The sequence below is a fragment of the Oreochromis aureus genome, linkage group 9 (assembly GCF_013358895.1).
Source record: "Oreochromis aureus strain Israel breed Guangdong linkage group 9, ZZ_aureus, whole genome shotgun sequence".
Taxonomy (NCBI): domain Eukaryota; kingdom Metazoa; phylum Chordata; class Actinopteri; order Cichliformes; family Cichlidae; genus Oreochromis; species Oreochromis aureus.
In genome coordinates this window covers 13,472,241-13,493,906 of record NC_052950.1, presented here as the reverse complement: position 1 = coordinate 13,493,906, position 21,666 = coordinate 13,472,241, and the positions used below count along the sequence as shown (strand labels likewise).

At 38.8% G+C, this 21,666-nt stretch overlaps 1 protein-coding gene across 1 annotated transcript in view; it reads left to right on the top strand.

The window, feature by feature from the left end:
• The first annotated feature begins 16,861 nt into the window (after positions 1 to 16,861).
• Positions 16,862 to 21,666, top strand: part of ofcc1 (orofacial cleft 1 candidate 1) — a 77,946-nt gene continuing 73,141 nt past the window's right edge. The window contains exons 1-2 of the mRNA XM_039617186.1: positions 16,862 to 16,881; positions 19,353 to 19,429. Of these exons, the coding sequence (XP_039473120.1) occupies positions 19,412 to 19,429 (18 nt within the window). The 5' untranslated portion in view covers positions 16,862 to 16,881; positions 19,353 to 19,411. The remainder of the gene's footprint in view (positions 16,882 to 19,352; positions 19,430 to 21,666) is intronic.

The window sequence follows — 21,666 nt, the reverse complement described above, 5'->3', positions numbered from 1 at the left end:
CTCACTGATGCTACAGATGCTAAAAAACCCCTCCTTCCTCTCACCTACATATCCACACAAGCACTCACATAAAGTTTCAATCTGGTTATCAACCTTGGTCTCTTGGCTACAGGGCTTGTGGGATATCCCTGCTTCTTGGCACTCATATCTAACACAAGCTGGAAAAACAGGCTTCGGGTTTGTGTGCGCACGTCTGCGCTTCTGAGTCATTCTCTGTGCGCGTTTTGTTTTTGTATGAGTGAGTGTATTTTCAGAGTACGTCTGTTTCTCAGGCATGTGCATTTTAGACGGGCTTTTGTTTGTGGGATAACTTGTGCATGCACCTGTGCAAATGTGTTTGGATTACAGGAGGCAAAAACAGATCCACGACTCGATAAAGCTGTTGAAAAACATAAATGACACACAGAGGAGGAAACGCAATTAGCCGGAGACTAAGAAAAGAAGAGATCCGAAAGCAACTGGTTTCTAAAAGCGCGAATCATTCCTCCTTCTGTGCATGCAACAAAAGGATTGCAAAATGTTCTCGCAGAGGGCTTTTGTGTCGTTACTAAACTTTTAATCAAAGTGAAAGATAAATTTTGGATTTATATGTGAATGTATAAATGACAAAATCAAACAAAAAGCATAAAAATTTGAAGTCTTCATTCTTTTTATTTTGTTTGAAGTAAATTGCCTGAGGAGCAGAAAAAGTGTTAACATTTCATGTTAACTCATTTCATTTCATGAAATGCTGAATTCTGATTGTGCCGCAACTGTTCATGACAGAATTACTCAATTTATATCTGTCAACAACTATATTTTTTAGGTGTAGGCACAGGTACGTGTGTAGGTATAAGTGGGTGTTACTGTAAGTACACGGTGTTTTAAAAAGAATCATCCGATTTGAAAAGGCTGTATTTTTCAAAGTCAAGGCGAGAGAAGCTTACGGTAAATTTTAAAATACGGGGCTGAATATAAAGTTTTTCATGCAAAACTCTGGACGTCCCCTCTGGACCCTACGCTATGAAACTCTGTTGTTCTGCTACGTACTGGCAACCTGGTGAAACTGACGAATTCTAACAGTATGTGTTTCAGTCGTTACTGGTGAACGGCTGTGTAATGAAACCACTTTCTTTTAAAAACATCCTGTAAATCTAGCACAGTTGAATTTGTATTATAAGACCACAGTAATACATAATAAACTATCAGGGTTGTGATCTCATTTTTGAGTCGAGGTTTGAAATCTCAGCAGAGATACCCGTTTCCATCTCACGTACATGTTTTCCTAAGAAGTTACACATGCAACTCTAACTGCTGTTTTTACTGCCTCCTGTCTGGGCTTTGAGGTCACCTCTTACCTTTAATTAGCTCCATCCGTCTGTCCTTCCTTTCATCCATTTTTTTTTTCCAGTTTTCCTATTTAGCCTTTTGGACCTTGACTTTGAATAGTTCAGCCCAAGCAAGATGGACTTTAATACTGACAGGTGTATTTTTTTTCCCACTGGATCACTTTAAATAAGAGCAACATTTATCTGAAAAAAGTGACTCTGATGATGTGTAGCATCATGGAGGATGATGCCAAGGTAGGATACATGTTGAATTATTGACGGTGTCGGTGCTAGAGCAGAGTAAGCAGATATTTGATGAAGATTTTGGATGAGATACGCTGAACAACCTGCTCATAAATGTAGTACTAAGTGCTGATGTGCCAGAAGCTCTCCTTAATTTTTTGATTACTAGCAGCATTTGCAAAGCTGCTTTGCAAACACACACACACTCCCAATCTCATTCATACATTTAAACACCTAACTTGTTTCCCCCCTTAATCCTAAGATAACCAGATGGTTTGCTTCCAGATATTATTTATCTAACAGAACTATTATTGATATGGATGGCGATAATGGGCAGGGGTTGGGGAAAGGACATGGTGCGGCAGCATTCCTGGTAGCCACTCAGCCAGCTGGAGAGTTAGTACTGCTGAAAGCAAAGAGACTTCCCACCCATTTTTCAGAAGATCTACAGGTACCTGCTAATGCAGCCAGTGTGCTTGTTTGTGTTTATACACGTTTTTGTCTACATGAATGAGTTATTAAAAAGCAACCGTGGAATAATGAGACATAGATGTTAAACAACTGCGTGCAATGCAAGAATGTGTGTACAAATCATTCAAATAAGTAGGCATTGAGCAAAAATAAACAAAGACAGCATAAGTTAAAAAATTAATAAATTTCACCACCATTGGTTAACATTTTATGACAGAAAAATCTGAATAAATGTGGACATAAATGCACAGAATTACACAGATTTGTATTGTAATTAACCAGAAACATCATCTCATTATTATGAGTCATGGTCATGCCAATCAAGAAGGTCAGTCCTATAAAATTATATCACTTCCTTTTCTTTCAAGCAATACGGAAGAAACAGTTAACAACTGAGCTGTAACCAAAACAAGACAGTAAGACAGCAAGATGTGAAGAAGCTAAGTGTCTCATTTTTGAAACCTGGGGTTTCCTCTCTTCTTTCTGATATGTGATGTCTTTCTTGTGGACATGAACTAAATATAAATAAAAGGGCAGAGTGCACAGGTATGAGTCTGAGTAGAATAAAAATGGTAGACACATGCAGACAGATACATTTTTGATTAGCTTACTTCTGGAGCCTGTGCAGTGAAGGACTGCACAGGCTGAATGGTAGAGAAGCTGTTGCACAGCATGACGAATGCTCGTGCATTGCTCATTTTCTAAAATTCATTTTTATTTCTCTACTCTATTACCACTGTTCACACATGTTGGTTTTCAGTAGCAATTTTTACTTAAAATGTTGTGGCGAAATCGTAGTAAACAGGCCCCGCACCACTGGCCTCCTCCCCTTTAATAGACCTGGTTAGTCTGAAAATCTCCTTGACTCAAGTTGTTTAATGACCATGGCTAATGCTGCTGTGCTCTCTCCTCTCTTTGTCTTGTCTGTGTAGCCAGCCTAATCACTGCTGACAGTCAGCTTTGCTCTTTTATTAGCTCTGCGTCGCTTGCAATCAGTGACAGTGAAGTCAGGCAGCAGGAAGGGCTTGTGTGAACTCAACACCCACTCTGGCCCAGTGTTCAGACTTGCACACACACAGACACACATATACACACAAATGTGTACATATGCACCATCACAAAAAAACCCCTCCCTGGTCAAATCAACAATCACGCAGCCTCTGACTTGCACACATGCAAATGAGCAGTGTATGTGCAGAGACACGCACGGCCATAAATTCATAAAAATATTTGCAGCGATGTATGTAAGCACAGACTTGTCCATACATGCATTCATACATTTGCTTTCAAAATAATGGAACAGCCTTGACAGCCACTGGCCCCTCTGTATGTGGGTCAGGCCGATGCAAAGCTGTATTGATTTTTTTGGCTGTGTGTCTAACTGCGTGCCCCCGTGTTCAAGAGGCTGACTGCTAACACGACAGCTAGCAAGCATATCTAAACGTGCACACACTCATTCACAGATGAGAGGTTCCACAGTTTGCTAGCCCTTCTCGTCAGTGCCCCACGAATTGGCAGACAATGAACTTATTTGATAAAGAGGAGGGCTGACATTCGAACGGGCAATTTGTGAGCGACAGGCCAGGAGAGAGGGATGGGGGTGGGAATAGGGGGTCAGGAATTTGCTTCACTCTCTTTAGAGAATGTAGCGTCACCCATATGTCCGTCTGCCCTGGTGCATACTCGATGGAGTGGAAGAACAGGGATGTGAGAGTGCTCTCTCTTTTTTATTCTCTCTCTACTTCCAGCCTATTTTTGCAGGGCTGACAAGCTTTCCTCCCCACTCTGGTGCAGAGCAATAGCTTAATGCTGTTTTGTCTATTGCATTAAACCATGGAGTGGCCATTTAGGCCACTATGTAGGCCACACAAAGCCAGAAAGAGACGACTTTAAAACCTGTGCCATCCGTAGCTGAGGTTAGTGCAGTGCACAGCTCTTTCTCAGTGAAATATCTCCAGTATTTTAAAACACTGAAATGTCACTCATCCTGAATTGCCGGAACGTTTCTTTTTCTAAAACGTGCATGCTATATTTAAGTGCTTTTCAGGGATCCCTTATTAATCCCCTTAACTGCAGGTTTGCACCTCATATTTACCACAGCTGACCTTTTGACCCTAGCCACCGGCTAACATCTAATGTTGAAATTGGCTAATTTGTGAAATGGCTGAATTTGGGGCTAAAGACCACTTAGTGCTAATGGCTGGCTCATCTGAATATAAGCGCCATGCTCAGGGGAGGGCATGAACAGGGCAGCACTGCTACCAGTGTTGGTGAGAAGTATTTGCAAGAATTTCCCATCTCAAAGAAGCTAGATGTGTCTCCCTCCCACATCAATCTGAATACCTAAGACTTTCACTGCTTCCATTATCTTGCCATTCGTTATCCTTCTGTGCTGTAGGCTTATTCTCAATTACAGCCATTTATGGTTTCTAGAGTAATTACATCAAACTTCAGTCAGTTACCTGTAAGGTGTGTTCTACTGTAAATTAATTTGGAAGTTTCTGTCTTACTTCCTTTTCATTTGGTAGTAATGGGCTGTACTTCTTTTTATGCAAGACAACTAGAGGGCTGAATGAATTTAGAAGCAGGAATCTGACCTCATGAGGGAAAGCAAAATTCCAAGAGTTTAGAATTAAAACCGGGAGACTGAGCACGATATGTGACAAATGCCGCACATGGAGGGAAAAAAAGATGAGTCATTTGCTCTCTGTTAATAGGAAGATAATTTAACACATTATTACCACATTTTTTAATTAGAACCAGCTTAATTCGTGTGATGGTAATTGGAATGATGATTCAAATAGACAAACTGTAGTGTTGTGCAAAGTAACTAAAAGTAAAATAACCATCTTAAAATAGTTTTATTCCAACTTCTTATAGTCCAGTAAAATAAATCCACTTATTGTGCAACCAAACTATCTATAGAGCACCACTTATTCTACCTACAGCTGCTAGATGTTCTAGGACAGTGGTGTCCAAACCCAGGCCTCGAGGGCCGGTGTCCTGCAGGTTTTAGATGTGTCCTTGATCCATCACAGCTGATTTAAATGGCTAAATTACCTCCTCAACATGTCTTGAAGTTCTCCAGAGGCCTGGTAATGAACTAATCATTTGATTCAGGTGTGTAGACCCAGGGTGGCCCTTAAGGCCTGGAGTTGGCCAAGTCTGTTCTAGGAGAACCATTCCACAAGTGTTATGGGAATTTAGACTTTTCCCAGATATTTCATGTAATCCCAAACTACCTTTGGAGGTTGCAGACAATATGATAAAGTGTATATTTATTTATGGTTGCTTGTCCTGCAGAGCGAATCTGGGATCAATCATACATCTTTCTGATGGTACGGTCCCTAAAACCTTATATTGCTGTATTCTGTTCCCCAAGATACAAACATCATCAAATACTAAAAACACTTTTGGAAGGAGTACGGGGCTTTTTCAGTGGAATTACACAGAAAATATGCATGATGACAGCTATACCTGAGAAAACATATTTACCTCCTTCTTCACTTTCTCTTCACTGTAATTTGTGTACTGGATGTTTCACTATCTCGGTTACCTTCAGCATATTTAGTCAGCCCTTCATTTGCACTCGTCATTTAGGCTAACAGCTTATTCAGCCTGTTTATGGATGGCCCCTCAGAGCTAAATTAATAGAAGAGGCTTTGGGGACCAGAGAGGAAAGTCATAAGCAAGACTGTAATGCTCATTTGCAACGCAGAGGCTAATTACCAATTTGCCACTCTCCAATCTTGTTTCATAATACTTTCACGACTCAACTTCTTTTGTGTTTTGGTGCCTGCGAGCCATGTATGACTTTTATACAACAGAGGATGCTTTGCTTCTGTCTTCTTTATAACTTCATGCGCTGGAGATATTGAGCTTATAGAGTTGCTCCACACAGGCCCACATTAAACACTGGCTCATGTGAGAGTGTGATTGCCTTCAGATTTGACAGTCTTCCCTTCAGTTGCATTTTTTTTTGTCTCGTGAAGAAAAAATGAGGTAGATGTGACAAAGCATCTGAGGGAAAGTGCAATTGGACATAAATCAGTCTAAGCTACTCAGTGGTTAAACTTCTAAAAAGAACTTATAATTTCCTTTTGAGATTCAGAAAATGTGCATAATTTTACAGATAAGGATTTTGCGATAACAACACTTAAAAAACAGACTTTTGCAAGCTTTACTTATAACCTACAGCAGGACAAAATGCTCACATGTCAGGTAATCAGGGGTGATTATAAATAACAACACACTTTTTAAAAATATATGTTTTTAGGGATCATAGACGCATGAAAAATATGAACTGACAAAGCAGTATAAGCACCCTGAGATATGTTACCTGCTTTTAAAATGCCTTTCTTCATTGAAGCCGTGAAAAGACAGACAGAAAAGGAATCTGGAGGGTTTACTGTATTTGACAAAAGCTTTGCTGAACACAATCCAGTCAAGTAATTTTGTCAGATCTTAACAGAAAAGTGAAGTCTGATTTCTGAAGGACTCCGGGGTGACGTGTTGACTCGAGGATTAACAAACCTGAGTTATAACAAGCGTTCACGAAATGAATGTTGACTCCAGCCTTTTATGTACTTTTCATCTCTGGTTAAACATCTTCTACACAGTAGCTATTAATGCTGCTCATCTCACAGCAAACAAACAATGGATTACCCAGCTTTAGAGACTGCATTCTTGAGAATCCATCACTTATGACTTTTGGGTGTTAGCCCTGAAAGCGTTCATAACTAAAAATCAAATTATGTGTCTGCGTGATTGCTGTCAAGGCAAATGCCAAAACATATAGCATTAATATCTTGTTGTAGACTTTCACATTCCTATGAGAGCACATAATCCCCATTGAAACCTCTTTTTTTGTACTGACATGAAGGAGCTGCTTAGCTAGCATATGTGGAAAATTAATTTGGGAAATCAATTAACGGCTAACTTGAAAAGAAACTTGTTGTTTTCTCATAACCACAAAGGAGCTAGCTTACGATCCTTATAGCTTAGTTTTTACCTATATCCCAGTCTTCTTTCTGACTGCCTTTTTATTTGGGTTATTTGTATCTGACTGCTCAATGCTAGAAAGCTGCTAGCTTACTCTGTTACAGCTACTTGTAAAGATATGTTGTCCCTGCAAAATTAAACAATAAAGTAAACAACTAAAACCCACAAGAAGTTGCTGTGTGGGCTACCTACATTTTCTTTGATATACTGTTTACTCACCTCTGCTATTGCCTTGAGTTTAGCTAATGTTAAGGGTTATTTTGTAATATGTTCGAGATGTAAAGACACCGGGTTATATCAATTAGTGGTGTGCGGATCGATATTGAAATATCGATTCCTCCGATACCATTCATTTATGTTCTAGAATCGATTCTCATATTAAAATAGAGATATTTTAGTAATTTAGGGTAAATTTGTAGTTTATTATTAACAGGAACACAGTGGAAAGAAACTATATCATTCGGATTTGTCTACATTGGAAGGAACTACTTCCTCTTCCGCCTTTCATAGTCATGTGCGATATACGGCTGTATAAATGTGTTGCAGCCCCTGGCGTGCGCTCTCACAACAATGGCTGAGCATAAATGGAGTCGTGTGTGGACGTATTTTTACCTCCACAAACAGCCAAGACATGGTTTGCAATACATGTGGCATAAAAGTGAGGTGTTGTGGCAACACCACTAACCTCGTCAAATACCTCAGAGTAAATCATATCACAGAACATGACGAGCGTATGTTGAGGCAAACTGAAGAGGAGGAGTGGACAGCGACAGGTGCTGCTAGGGCGAGACAGACGTCTCTCACGGAGTCCTTTAGTGCTGCAGGCAGGCAAGGTGTTCAAATAACGCACAACTTCAGTTTTTTTATTTCTATATGATAAATTCTGTATAATTAAGTGATAAGAACAAGTAATCTGATGTCCTGTAATCATTATGACGCTATAATTTGAGATACAATAAAACATACAATAAATAAAATACGTTTTTGTACAAAGTATCGATATCGGATCAGTATTGTCGATACCACCCTGAATTTTACTTGGTATCGGATCGGAAAGGAAATCAGTGGTATTGCACATCACTAATATCAATACGTCATGTAGCAATGTTCAAGTCACGTGTTTCTGGGAGGAGTCTTGACAGTGGTGCTCCAGCACCTGTCCTTTTGGCCTCTTCCTTGGTAAGTGCACTTTTTGCAAGACAGTTTTTTTGTGTGGGGGTTTTTATTTCAATTTTAATCTTAAATTTTGCCCACAGCACACAATTCCCAATTAAAGAATGTAATTTCCAGCAACTATATTTTTATAATTTTGCCAGACCACACATAAGGAGCTAAGTCTGCCATTCGAGCACCATTATGTCTCTAAGCTGCTTTTTTCTGGTGAGCCAGGTAATGATGGTGTTCGCCCTAGCCTCATCCATGTGCTATCAATCAATTTAATACAGCCAGCCAAACACAGGCAATGATAATCCACTTTTAGCTTATAAAAAGCAAACAAGTCTGATTTAGAATGTACAAGTGAGCTCAGTCAGTCTCTTTGTTTGATTGCTGAGAGAATTAGGTGATCATTTGTCTACACAAATACTTTTTAATAATTATCATTATTATTTTGGATGAAAACATAGTACACACATCTAGTCAGAGTGGACTAACCAGGTGTCTGGTTCCGTGGGTGCTTCATAAGGTTGGGCTTTTGCTCTGAGTGGACAATGTAGCAGCACAAGCAAAATGAAAGAATATATCAAAGTTGGTGCAAAATTTGTGCGACTCTGCAAGACATGAGTAGCAGCAAATTGCGTGACATTCTGCAGAGGAAAAAAACAACAGAGACGACAGAGTTGATGCCCTGAATAGTTTGGATAATTTGCTCGTCATCAGACTGAAATATTCCTAGCATTCTCAAAAAAAATTCAAATTCAAAAATGCAAGCATTTTTGAGTGTTGGTCACTTAGTTATCGATCAAATGTCTTTAAACCTTAAATATTGCATAATAATTTAATGCTGATTAACCCTTAATTACCATGTAATATACTGATTTTGTATTTGGCAGTTGCCACAATCCCAAGAAAGAAAGAAAGAAAGAAAGAGAACTACAGCAGGCAGTCCAGGGTAGCAGCTCACTTCTGTCGTGGATCAGGCCAGCTATCAATAAAGCGGTCGGAGGGAGATGTATATTATCACCTATTAAACATCCTAAACAGTGACTGTAAAACACCAGGCTCTGTGTGAAACAATATTTTTGCAGAAATCTGTTGATTTTTGATCTGGTAGACGTTTACATGATTGTAAATAAATAAATCAGTAAGTATGTAAGCCACTAAATGGTGTGATATTTTGTAGAACCTTTAATTATTTATTTTTGATTAATACTCATGTAGCCTTCTGTGGCTTGAGCAGCTTAGTTAGCTGCTGGTCTAAAAAATGTGTGACAAATTTCAAGTCTTATTTTGAAAAGAACCTTTATATTACACATACACATACACATTTTGAAATCTACAACATCCACTGAGTTTGAGAGTGACACAAACAGAGAAAAATGCAATTTTACCCCAGAGAACACCTAGTTCTCAATGTGTCCTTGCTTCCCTTGTGCGTTAATATGTCAGTGCACACACACAGCAGTAAACCGAGTGTTGAATCATTAACTGTAGGAAATAGATCATTAAAAGTTCAAAAGAGATCTAGGTTAAACTCACAGAGTGAACATTATACCCTTTAAAAAACTTAAAAGGCAAGAGGCAGAGGACACATAGTCTATGAATAGTCCAGTGAGCTTGCTACTGCCTTCAGGGTCAGCGTTGCATGTCCACTGAAGACAAGCTAAGAGGAGTTGCTCATTGGACATTAACATTTCAAACGTTCTCCTAGAACTTTAGACACACGTGTGGGTTAGCTAACAACCTCAGAGATCATGGTTGAACTCATTTGAGGCAATCAGCTGCTGTTACAGAAAGAGCTTAACCTGGACAGCTCAACTATTTCCTGGTACATTAATTAAAACAGGATATGTCCTTGTGAGCCATTGATGAACTGGTTTAAATAAACTTCAGAAACCTTGCGTACAGTATTTTCTAGAGTCACTTTTTGAGATTTCAAAAGAATTAAGCACAGCATCCTCTCGGAATATTTGATTAGGTTGTCTTACATACGCAGACATTTCTGTGGAACACAGCAGTTCTTACTGTTCACATTGAATGTGAAGGCATGACTGTCAGGAAATGTAAAGGTAATGTATACTATGTATACTATCTGTCTATAATTTAATATAAAGCATCACAACATTAGAAAGTTGTTTGACAGGGTAAACTGTTGAATCTCAAGAAGAATTAACTGAATCTTTCAAACCCAACGAGTTAACAATTTTCTCATACAGTTCTAAGGACAGTTAAAGTTTAAGATTATGTTATTGAGGAAACTTTTTTCCGAAATAAAGTTAAACGGGAATACAGAAGGTTTTTCTAAGCAGAAGCTCATTCACCTTTGCAACTCTGTGTATATATAATAAGAATTAAACTGTACTTAATATGGAAAAAATGACTGGATTTTCTCTGATCTGCAGTGATCACACCTGATGTCAGGTTTTAAAACCCAAGTAACTCCTCCCACTATTATATATTATAGGAATAATTTAGTGTCATTACAGCACAGTTAGGATTGTAATTCAATTTGAATTTATTAATGAACATATTAATGCATTGCACTTTTTATTGCAAACAATTAGCATTAGATTGGAACATGCCCAAATATACATGGAAATACAATATAAGGCAAAACAGAGTTTGTACAATTCCAGCAAGTCTTAACGTTACTTCTTCTTCAAAACAAACCAAACTTTCTTAGTCAAGCTTTCTTGTAATTTCTTTAAGTAGTCTTCAGGAATAGTTCTCCAGGCTTCTTTAATTGGCATTCAGAGCTCTTCTTCTTCTTCTTCTTCATCTGTGGATGTTGGCTGCTTATTTGTTCTATTCTCTGTCGAGATGATCCCACACTGTTTGAGTAATGTTGAGGTTTAGGCTCTGGGGAGGCCAATCCACGACAGATAGTCTTTCATAGTGTGGTTTTATATCCAGGTATGATTTTACTGCATTACTGTGTTTGCATTCATTGTCATGCTGAGAAATGAAGCTGTTGCCAATTAGATGCTCCCGGACATCTCCACATATATTGATGATTTGAACCAAAATTTTAAATTTGGATTTATCACTTTATAATTCTTATAAAGTGATGAATTACAAATTAAAAGAAAGTTTGGCTGCTTAAGACTTTTACACAATGTTGCATGTCATGTTGTTGTTACACTTTTGATGTTCAGTTGTTCAAATAAGTCAATAAACTTAAGATAATTTAAACTAAATATAACCAATCACTAAGCAGCAGAACTGTTTTTATATTACATATTTCTTTTGATGTTTGCTGTGAGTCACCAAAGTTAAGTTGCAGCAATCGATAAAGCCAAACTTGTATGTTCACTCTGGACTAGAAAGAGAGAGCATATTTCTCCTGTATTGGCTTCCCTTCATTGGCTTCCTGTTAAATTCAGAATTGAATTCAAAATCCTGCTCCTCACATACAAGGTCTTAAATAATCAGGCCCCATCTTATCTTAATGACCTTGTAGTACCATATCACCCCATTAGAGCACTTCGCTCTCGCTCTGCAGGCCTACTTGCTGTTCCTAGAGTATTTAAAAGTAGAATGGGAGGCAGAGCCTTCAGTTTTCAGGCCCCTCTTCTGTGGAACCAGCTTCCAGTTTGGATTCGGGAGACAGACACTATCTCTACTTTCAAGATTAGGCTTAAAACTTTCCTTTTTGCTAAAGCATATAGTTAGGGCTGGACCAGGTGACCCTGAATCCTCCCTTAGTTATGCTGCAATAGACATAGGCTGCCGGGGATTCCCATGATGCATTGAGTTTTTCCTTTCCAGTCACCTTTCTCACTCACTATGTGTTAATAGACCTCTCTGCATCGAATCATATCTGTTATTAATCTCTGTCTCTCTTCCACAGCATGTCTTTATCCTGTTTTCCTTCTCTCACCCCAACTGGTCGCAGCAGATGGCCCCGCCCCTCCCTGAGCCTGGTTCTGCCGGAGGTTTCTTCCTGTTAAAAGGGAGTTTTTCCTTCCCACTGTCGCCAAAGTGCTTGCTCATAGGGGGTCATATGATTGTTGGGTTTTTCTCTGTATTTATTATTGTGCTATCTACTGTACAATATAAAGCGCCTTGAGGCGACTTTTGTTGTGATTTGGCGCTATATAAATAAAATTGAATTGAGTTGAATTGAACTCTTGTCTCAGACTGTATTTCTTATCGTATCCTATACATGCCAACCCTTTGAGCCACTTACAGAGTGCAGCCTCTGGCTTCCTGATCTTTAAAAAGAGATCATAAGTCCTTCACTCTGCCATGTCTTCGCTGTATTTCAGAATAAATGGCAAAGAAAGAAAAACAATGTATTTATAGCACAAAGTTTCCTAACAATTGTCTAATTTCCTCAAGCATTTTGGGTGCTCATCAAAAGGGGCAGACTCACTGCCTGTCAAAAAACGAATAATAAATTCTTGTCATATGTAGTCATTTGCATGTGAAAAGCCGCTTGTTGGTCACCAAAATGTTTCTCAAACACGTCCCTCTTACTCTCAATTTCTGTGAGATCATGCCCTAATGATGACCCTAGGCTCACTTTTAATCACTATTTGCATTGCCCTTTTAAAAATTATTCCACTCCTCTGCACAATTTTAACCATAGAAACAGGAGAAGGATTCTTGTGATTAACTCCCTTATAGACGCAATCTTTTAGGGTCACGTCAGTTTTCTCTTCGACATTTGAGGCATTCAAAATAAGTGATGTGAAATTTTAAAGTGAGTTCACATGTGCTTATGGTGCATCATGTAAAGCAAGTTTCCTTCTACAGTAATTGTTCTCAAAATTGATGGAACCAAAGTTGAGGTTTTACATACAAGCCACTTTTTTAAAAAATGTCACTCACTCCTGCTCTTATAGATCTACATGAACTCTATGGTGAAAGAGAAAGAAAAAGCAAATTCAGGAACAAAATGTTTGACAATAGATACAGAACTTTTTTTTTCTTTTTTGACAGAATTGCACTAACATTTACTCTTAGCAACACCTTTTCCAATTTAACTCACCTATAAAATCCAACAGGTCACCAATGACTCGTCAAGATTTAGGGTTACAGTTGGGTATTGTTTTAAAAGGCAGGTTTTTCTAAATTACAGGATGTTGAAATTCAAATAAAATGTCATAGATTTTGCCGTTACGGTTTCTCTGTGAAAGCCTTTTTTCATTTCTGTAAAAACGCACACAGAGCCCAAACCTTGCCCTTAACAATGAATGGATTCCCAGTAACCTGGTGGATGTTAAGGCGTTATGTACACGCATAGGAGGCAGTTTCAGATAAACAGTATATAATACAGATTAGTATTTCACCCATTTTAATTTTAACATTTAGCATAAAATAACAGGATAAACTTTTTTTTTTTTTTGCATCAGTTTCCTATACTTGGATCCAAGAAATAGGTTTATGGTGCTGCGGCGCCACATTCATGTTTGAGTAATCTACAGTACATGCGAATAATAATGTAGCCTTCAAGGTTTATATATTTTCCCTTCATGGGCGATGTTATTAATAGCCTCATCTTTCTTGCTGCCTTAAATACAGGGTGAAATATTTTGACAAGTCCATAGCAAAGGGAGAGAGGTCCAGGCCAAAGAAACATTTGTTTGAATTAATCATTCGATTGTGAATTAACGGTAGGTTTACATCGTGCTGGCCCTTTCTCTGTAACTCTGACATCACCTTGAGTCAGAGTGTGCAATTGCTCCTGTAAGTCACATCTGTGTCTATTTAAGGAAAATCTTTACAGAGATAAATTATTTTTGAGCAATGAAGGATGAATCTCTTGTGTTTTCTTTGACCTTGTGAGCAAAATACAAAAAGTAGAGCAATCGATCTCTACCCTCTGAAGATACCACGATATTGTATTTTGGAATGAACAGCGGGGGGAAAAAAATAGAAGTGAAGCCAGATGAACAGCTGTATTGAGATAAACCGTCACCCCATATGCTGAGGGAAAACAATCTCTGCACATTACGGAGAGTGAAGATGAAAAAAATAAGCTTAATCAACTAACATTGATATTACTTCTGGCAATTAGGAGCATGCTGGTAATGATATGAGTTTTCAGCTGTAAATAATTATGCTGCCTGCGGGCCATGCTTTAATTCTCGGCTGTATCTATAAACAATAATCAAACCAACAGCAGCAGGCTAAAAGTTGGAGATTTGTGGTTTGCAGAGCAGCGGTTGAGGAGCAGCTTATTGGAGCCCTGTGGTGATGCCAGTAGTCAGGGTCACCTTCAGGTGCTCTCTCATCTGTACACCAGCGCGCTAATGCACAGTTCTATTGATCAGCCCGGATGTTTCAACACAACACATACACATATACAGCTGCACACAAAGCACATGCGAACGTACATATGAAAGGTTTGTGCAAAGACGTGCTCATGAATGCATAGGCCCTCGTACCTATATAGTGTGTGTATGCATACTTTCTGTGCACACATGAATAAAGCTGGCATGCTTTATTCATTCTTCACATTAAACTTGTGCCATCTATGCAGGAAGATGCTTTCACCAGTGCAGACAAGTGAACACAAACAATATAGGGGATGTAAAAAATGTGACATCTAATATAAGTTTGTATTAGAACTTAAACATATTAACATTTAGCTTATATTAATAGGATTTCCCTGGCAATGATTACAATAATACTAGGTTTAGGAAACTGACTCAGAACTAAACATGCTTAACATGCTTGTTTTCTTATTAGCAGTTTTAAAAGAGCAACATAGGAAAAAAAAAACTTTAAATGCTAGAGTGAGACTTGACAGGTAACTTTTACTCACTGTCACACAGGAAGCAGAAATCTGCTGATGTGTTGGGACTAAGATGAAGTGCATAATTAAGGAAACATATGAAAGCCAGCGCCAGGCCTGAGATTAATTAGGTGTGTGTCAATACCCTCATCAATATCCGATTAGCTAATGACACATGGCCCAATGAAGGCTATTGATCTTCTTCAAGTATGCGGTGTTAATAGGTTGAAGCCAACACTCAAATGGAAAGCTGACAGAAAGCTGTGGAAACAGCTTCAATGTATTTGGGACACGGGGCCCTAAACACAGCAAAAATCTGAAATGTCCCTTCAGTCATAGACAGTCGGATCACATTCGCGTAATGTGGCCTCGTGGGATTTCAGTGATTGCTGTGACCACAACTGAACTTACTCAGCTTTGCAAGAATTCCCATTCTTTTAGTGATAATTAAAAATGACCCAAAGGATTCCCCTCCCCAAAATGAAAAAAAAAAAGACTCAATCTAGATTAATAGTGGTGGAATGGCCAACATCATAAGTTGGCCCTTTTATGATAATGATTGTAATGATAATAATGAACACTTGGATGAAGGATGAACAATCCCCTGTCCTGGAGTTGAATCCCTATACAGGTTAATTAGGTAAGATAACATCATTAGCCACTCTCATGCCTGCAAAGAGAATTAATTGGATAAGATGGAGATTTAGGTCTATATTTAATCGCATAAACGATCAATGACAGCTTAGGCAGAAAATGGGAGGTCCAAATCGGTGGGCATCTTATTTAGAATATATTTAACCAGCTTAATAAGCAAAAATAAAATTAAAAAAAAAATGTAAAAATCCCAGAGGTTTGTAATATAGATCCTGTAAATACTGCTTTTGATTCAAATGTGCATTAATGATGCGTTGTTGTGCGTAGTTAACTTCTTAATTTTTTCAGCTTTGTTCATTAACCAAAGAAAGAGTGTGATACGGGTCCCCTGAATGAACTCAGAGTGTTCACAGCAGCTATCATAAACTTTTGATAAAACAAAACAGTGACTCCGTAGTGGCAAAAAACAAATGAGGGCTATTCATTGCTGATACATATGAGCAATCTCTCTTCCTCAGTTGAAAAGGCCACCAATGGCCTGATGGCTTTGCAGTCATAAATAAAGCAGAGGCTGACTGTTTGTTCTAAGGGAAGCATTAGTAGTTCATGATCTGTTTTAAGGAGACATTAGTGTTAATATGCCTTATGCCAAACATGAATGGGCCAATCCGCTGGGCATTTTGTGACTATCCTTCATAGCAGCTGTAAAGCTTGCTTGGTTTTCTTTGGCTGAGAAATACATTTGTCTGCACTTTCCTTTAAATAATGCATGCGGCAACTCGTGTGAATTGTCACATACAACATAATGGATGTTTACACAGCAGCACGAGCACTTTAACGTCAGTTTGGGAGGTTCACTGGAATCGACACTGAGCGATGACAAAGGGGGAAGTTTCGTATTTATGTTCAGGTGAAACTATATGTAAACATTTCTTTGGAGAAGCACCATACCGCACTCCGAATTAATAATTCAGCCTTGTTGAGCAGTGATGCCATCTGTTAGATGAAACTATTGCACAGACCAGACTTTATCTTGACAGCTTAATGGTGTTGGTCATGGGTTGCCACAAACTGTCAGAAACGTCCTTCCCCAAAATGTGAAATTGGATAACTCACAGTTCCTGCTTCTGTCATTCATGTTGCATTCATGACAATCATCTTGCCGCTCTCGAATAATGAATTGTGTGCCATCTTTCAAATATAAATAGTTTAAAACAGGATGCGTGTACTTTCACCCAGTGAAAGTGAACATGAGGAGGTCATCTGACACCAAGTGTAAGGGCTTGTTGTTAGGACCTGCGTCACTATTGCCTTGGCGACTGAGGTGTAGCTAACCATAAAGAGGGAGGATTCTGACTTCACAAGGTAACATACCTCTTAATCCTAAGTAATAACAATATGTATGTATTCAGTTACTGTTATGGTGTGCTAGTTATTTGCAAAAGTTTGGCTTAATAATCCAGTCAGATCAAATTACGTACTTTGGGGGAAAGCCTTCTTACCTGCTTTTAATTTACCTGAAGAAGAGCAGTTTGACAGAACTCAGAAAAAGGGATTGTTTTTTTTATATTACTATGAATTTATAAAGTGCAAAGAGAACATTTAAAGTAAATTTGCATGCAAAACGTTAAAAAGCCTGGCCCCTTTTTTGACTGTTATTGTCAGCCATGTGAACTGTGTGTTTTGGGGGAGACTGACGTTTGTCAAAGAACAAGAAAAGGCTTCTGTCTGCAAGCAAATAAAATATTCTTTGGTGCGCGATGCCCTGTCTCTTTGTGACTATTGAATTACAGCCCCGATCCGTGTTTGTGGAAAAGGAAAAAAAAAATGTCAGGGAAGATTTCAGGTCACACCATGCCTCAAAAAAAGGGGAAGTGCCTTGTCTACTGCAAACACTGATCCCACTGTCATTCTGGATTAGGGGCTGATTGAGCTTAGCTGACTAGATGACAGAGGAGATGGTCTTTCTCAGGGCGAAAGAAGTAGATGGAAAAAGGTTGCAGGTCAAATATAGTGACATTCCAGAGGAACAATGCACACACTTGCTGTATTTTTAATCAGTAGATCCATTGTTCATATTAGTGCTGTCACTATTTTAGACTTCTAGGGTAAGCACAAGCTCCTTATTTAATATATTCAGTGTTTGAATTTATGTGGATAAAGTTTAACTCTAAAGTTTTGAGAGAAAACCTATAAAATGCCGCTTCGTGTGGAAAGGTCCAGAAAAAGTCGTGAAAAAGTTCTTTAAAAGCTGAAATATTTTCAGTTCCAAAATTTAAAACAGCAATCAATCGACGGCAGCGTTGTCTTTTTAAACTCTGAACCGAGCTGCTTGTTCCCACCATATTGCTGTGATTGAACAAGGGAAACAGTTTTGTGGTGTGCAGGTCAAAAACAAATGCAATTGCAGGAAACCGTATGTAGATCATTTAGCTGCACCCTGGCTCGTGTTGGCAGAGTGTGTTTGCATGGGTGTATTGTTCAGTAAACACATGAGTTAAATTAACACAGCAGAAAACTCCAAACTTCTTGTCTTTTTTGGGGGGGATTGATACTAGCAAAAAAAAAAAAAAAGTCCAGAAAGTGCATTAAACTTTCTGGACTTTTGGGGTTTGTTGTGCAGTGCTGTAAAATATTCACATATGGCTCTTGACGGAAAGCATGAACCTCAAGCAGAAAAGTGAGCCAGTCCTTTATATGGTTAACAAGAGTACTGGCAATCTCAGTATTTGGCAGGGGGTGTTCAGTTTTAACTACTAATGGACTTATTTTTCTCACAGCATCACAATTTTACAGCCTGTGTAAAACGTTTGCACACACACACACACATGCAAACACACAATGCCAGAAAAACAGTTCACCAAATTAAAAACAGGAATGTGAGGGTGTCTTTAATTCAATAAAATACACATGTACAGGAAATGCTACAAAGCACCTCTTTATCTAAAAGTATTATCCTTCTTCTGGTGATAAGCGCCATTAGACACAAATAGATGCAGCTGGAAATGTAGCTGAAAAGTTTTACTCTCCACAGTTGTTTACGCGATCGCTTTTTCCTTTTCTTTTTTTCTCTCTTTTTTTTTTGTGGGCCGTGATAAGGTGCATGGATATCCTGTGGTCTTTGCCTGGTTAATGTGCACGGACCGCACACTGGCTCCGCTTTCACTGAGTTATTACGTCGAGTGTAATTTGAAACAATTACAAAAACACTGGCCCACTTGTTACAACACTCATTTTCCCTCACATATACAAACCACAGATTCAATAGCTTTACATGTTTTTCAATCACACCCAGTGGAGCAGTGTTCAGTGTGAAAAAGTATAGCATTTCATCCTAGCTCGCATGGTATGGGATAATCTTTCACATTTTGCCTGGGGTTTGTTTTGCTATTTCAGCAGAAACTTGTGCAAGCCATGTGAATTACCATAGGAAAAGACGATAAAAATACCAAATGATATTGTATCAGATGTAAATGAATAAACACTTTGAATAATCAAGGCAAATAATTTGTTATCTGTGATAATAAATGGTGTTTAGTGTCCAATATTCTCTGAGATGCATTGCAGAGATAACGGTTTTAAGCACACAAGCAGGAGGAGAGTGTGTAATGCTGTGTGTGCTGCAGTGAAGGCTTTCCTACGCACATTCAAATAAACCTTTTGTGATGTCTAGCTCTAATAATATAAGGATGCTTTAAATTAAGAGGCAAATTTAAAGTTTGAAATTAAGTCAATAGTAGCGTCTCTTTGTGCTTTTTATTTATTTTTAGTTTTTCAGGAGCCTCGGTTTAACGTCATTTTTTTCCTACCATTTTTCACACATTCTGTTTTTTTAGGCCTGGTCTAAGTTCAGAGATCAGGGTCAGCCAGTGATGATCTTTTGCAGTTTGTGGAGATGGACACCTTTGGCAGTGTGAGTACAGTTTCACTTCTGGCCCTCATAACAGTGTGACTGAACACAGCGAGGTCAAATCCTTGTACCTCCAGCTCTCCCTCTCTCTCAAGGTGCTGGCGCAGCCTGACCATTGACATTTAGCATTCCTCTGTGCCGCCTCTGGGTTTCAATGGGGGGGGACTGAGAGATGCAGAGGCCAGTGCCTGGTTCTCAAGGGTAAAAACAAAAAGGCTCTTGAAAATCCCAAGGAGTTCCCATGATCCTAGGAAAGACCTTGATCCGACCTGTGTTAGATTTCCATTCCATGGATTAGGACAAAAAGAGCATATTTGGCTCGTATTTACTGGCATTATTTTGGTATTTGTTTTGTATTTTGCCCTGGATTTTGGAATTGCAGCGTTTAGACGACTTATCTAAAATTTTGGCAACATTAAGAATTTACAGATTCTCTGCAGTTTATGTTTTCACATCCATTCAGAATTTATGCCCTTCAATGACATTTCTAAGTCGGTACAAAAGCTTGTAGTGACATTTTATGGTAGAAAGTTTTCAAAGTCATTTTTCAAGGTTTTTTCCAGCAACATACATAATCTGTTAGCATCAAAGGAGCACACATGCATAAATAATTGACTAATTCACTTAAAGGGGGCCAGCGTAGATTAATTAAGCTTGAATACTAATTATGTTTTCTGTCTACACCAACTGACGCGGTTGTTGTTTAGAAGAAACTGTTTGGTGGGTCACAATTACCATGCACATATAAGGCTGCTCTATAAATTGAGACGGTTTCACATTTTAAGGGTAGAATTGGCTTTGTATGCTTTTGAAACAAAATGCTAACCTTATCTATACTCATTTAAATAAAGATGCTTTGTAGATGTTTTAATTATTCTTATGACATTTTATCAATATAACCATTTTTATTATGTGGATAGATAAAAAGAGACTTTGTCAACATGAAAACAAAAGTGGTCATTGATTTAGTAAGGCTCAACTTTTGCGTGTCACATCATTTTATTGCATGGAGTTATGATGTGTAGTCAGACATATATGTATATTAATGACTTTACTCGCTGTGTGTATCATGCCCTTGGATTCAAACTGTGTTGATCAAGACAAATAAGAAAGTATTTTTAGGTACAAGTCGGAGCTCAGTGAAGACACAAAACACATTATGGGATCTCTGCGTAAAGCTCTTAAAACTCTTGTCACTTCCAGAATCACTCGTGTCCCTGAATCCTTTGCCTAGTGCGCAGGGTGCTTGTCTGGAAATGGTAGCTTTAAGTAGCTCAGTGAAGACAAGGTTTTGCTGTCTACTCTCCCCTGGCAAGCAGCGCGCACAGGGACAGAGGAAGACAGCTCAAAGCTGGGGCCTTGTTTACAGCTGTGTGGGGAAGAAAACAGGCAGACGTAAATGAGGGTTGACGGTTTCATGAAGCACAATTGGTTGATGGCAGATTCAATGTGACTGGGCTGAACTGGGCGATGATCCGTACAGTATGCAAAATTCACTTTCTAGCTGGTCTGTGCCCACCAGCCCCTAGCAGCAAGCGGTCTTCCCCAAGCCCTTCTAGCTATGCCTTTGAATGCAACAAGAACTGAACAAGGCATTGTTGTGCTCAATTCCTTTTGACAACAATCACATTTAAAAAGAAAGAAAGGGAAAAGAGTCATGATTCTCTTTTTTTGTCACCCGTTGTAAATGATTTTTTTCCCATGTTGGCTGCAAAGTAAGCATTTGGTGTGCTTCACAGTGAAATGAGGTGGAGTGGGTGGATTTAAAGGGGCATATGTAGATGCCTTCAGATGGGGAGAGAATGGGGCTGTTGCGCTGTGCTACTATTTACAGTATGGCTGTTGTGAATGTTATAATACATCCAAATTTCTTGGCGTGTAATTTTGGTGCGGCTCCAAAAGTTTAACACATGTTTGTGCAAAGTCACAGAAAACTTAGCAGAAACTTTGGCTTGGGCTGGTTTTCACATTTCCCAGTGTACTGCATAGTAAGTCCTGCGCCTGACCAATTAATTGGCACTTTTAAGAAAATGACAGTCCTTTCTTAGCTTTCACGACAGAGTTTTACATGGCAGGATGTGCACCCAGAGCACTGAGTCTGGGGCTACCATATAGAGTCTAGGCTCTTTACTTGGTTTCCTTATATTCAAATTAACACTTATATTTGCAGGGCATGAAGCTGCACAGTTAGAAACATGGGAACTTCTATAAATCAGAGTAATACAAAGTATGCTTCGAGG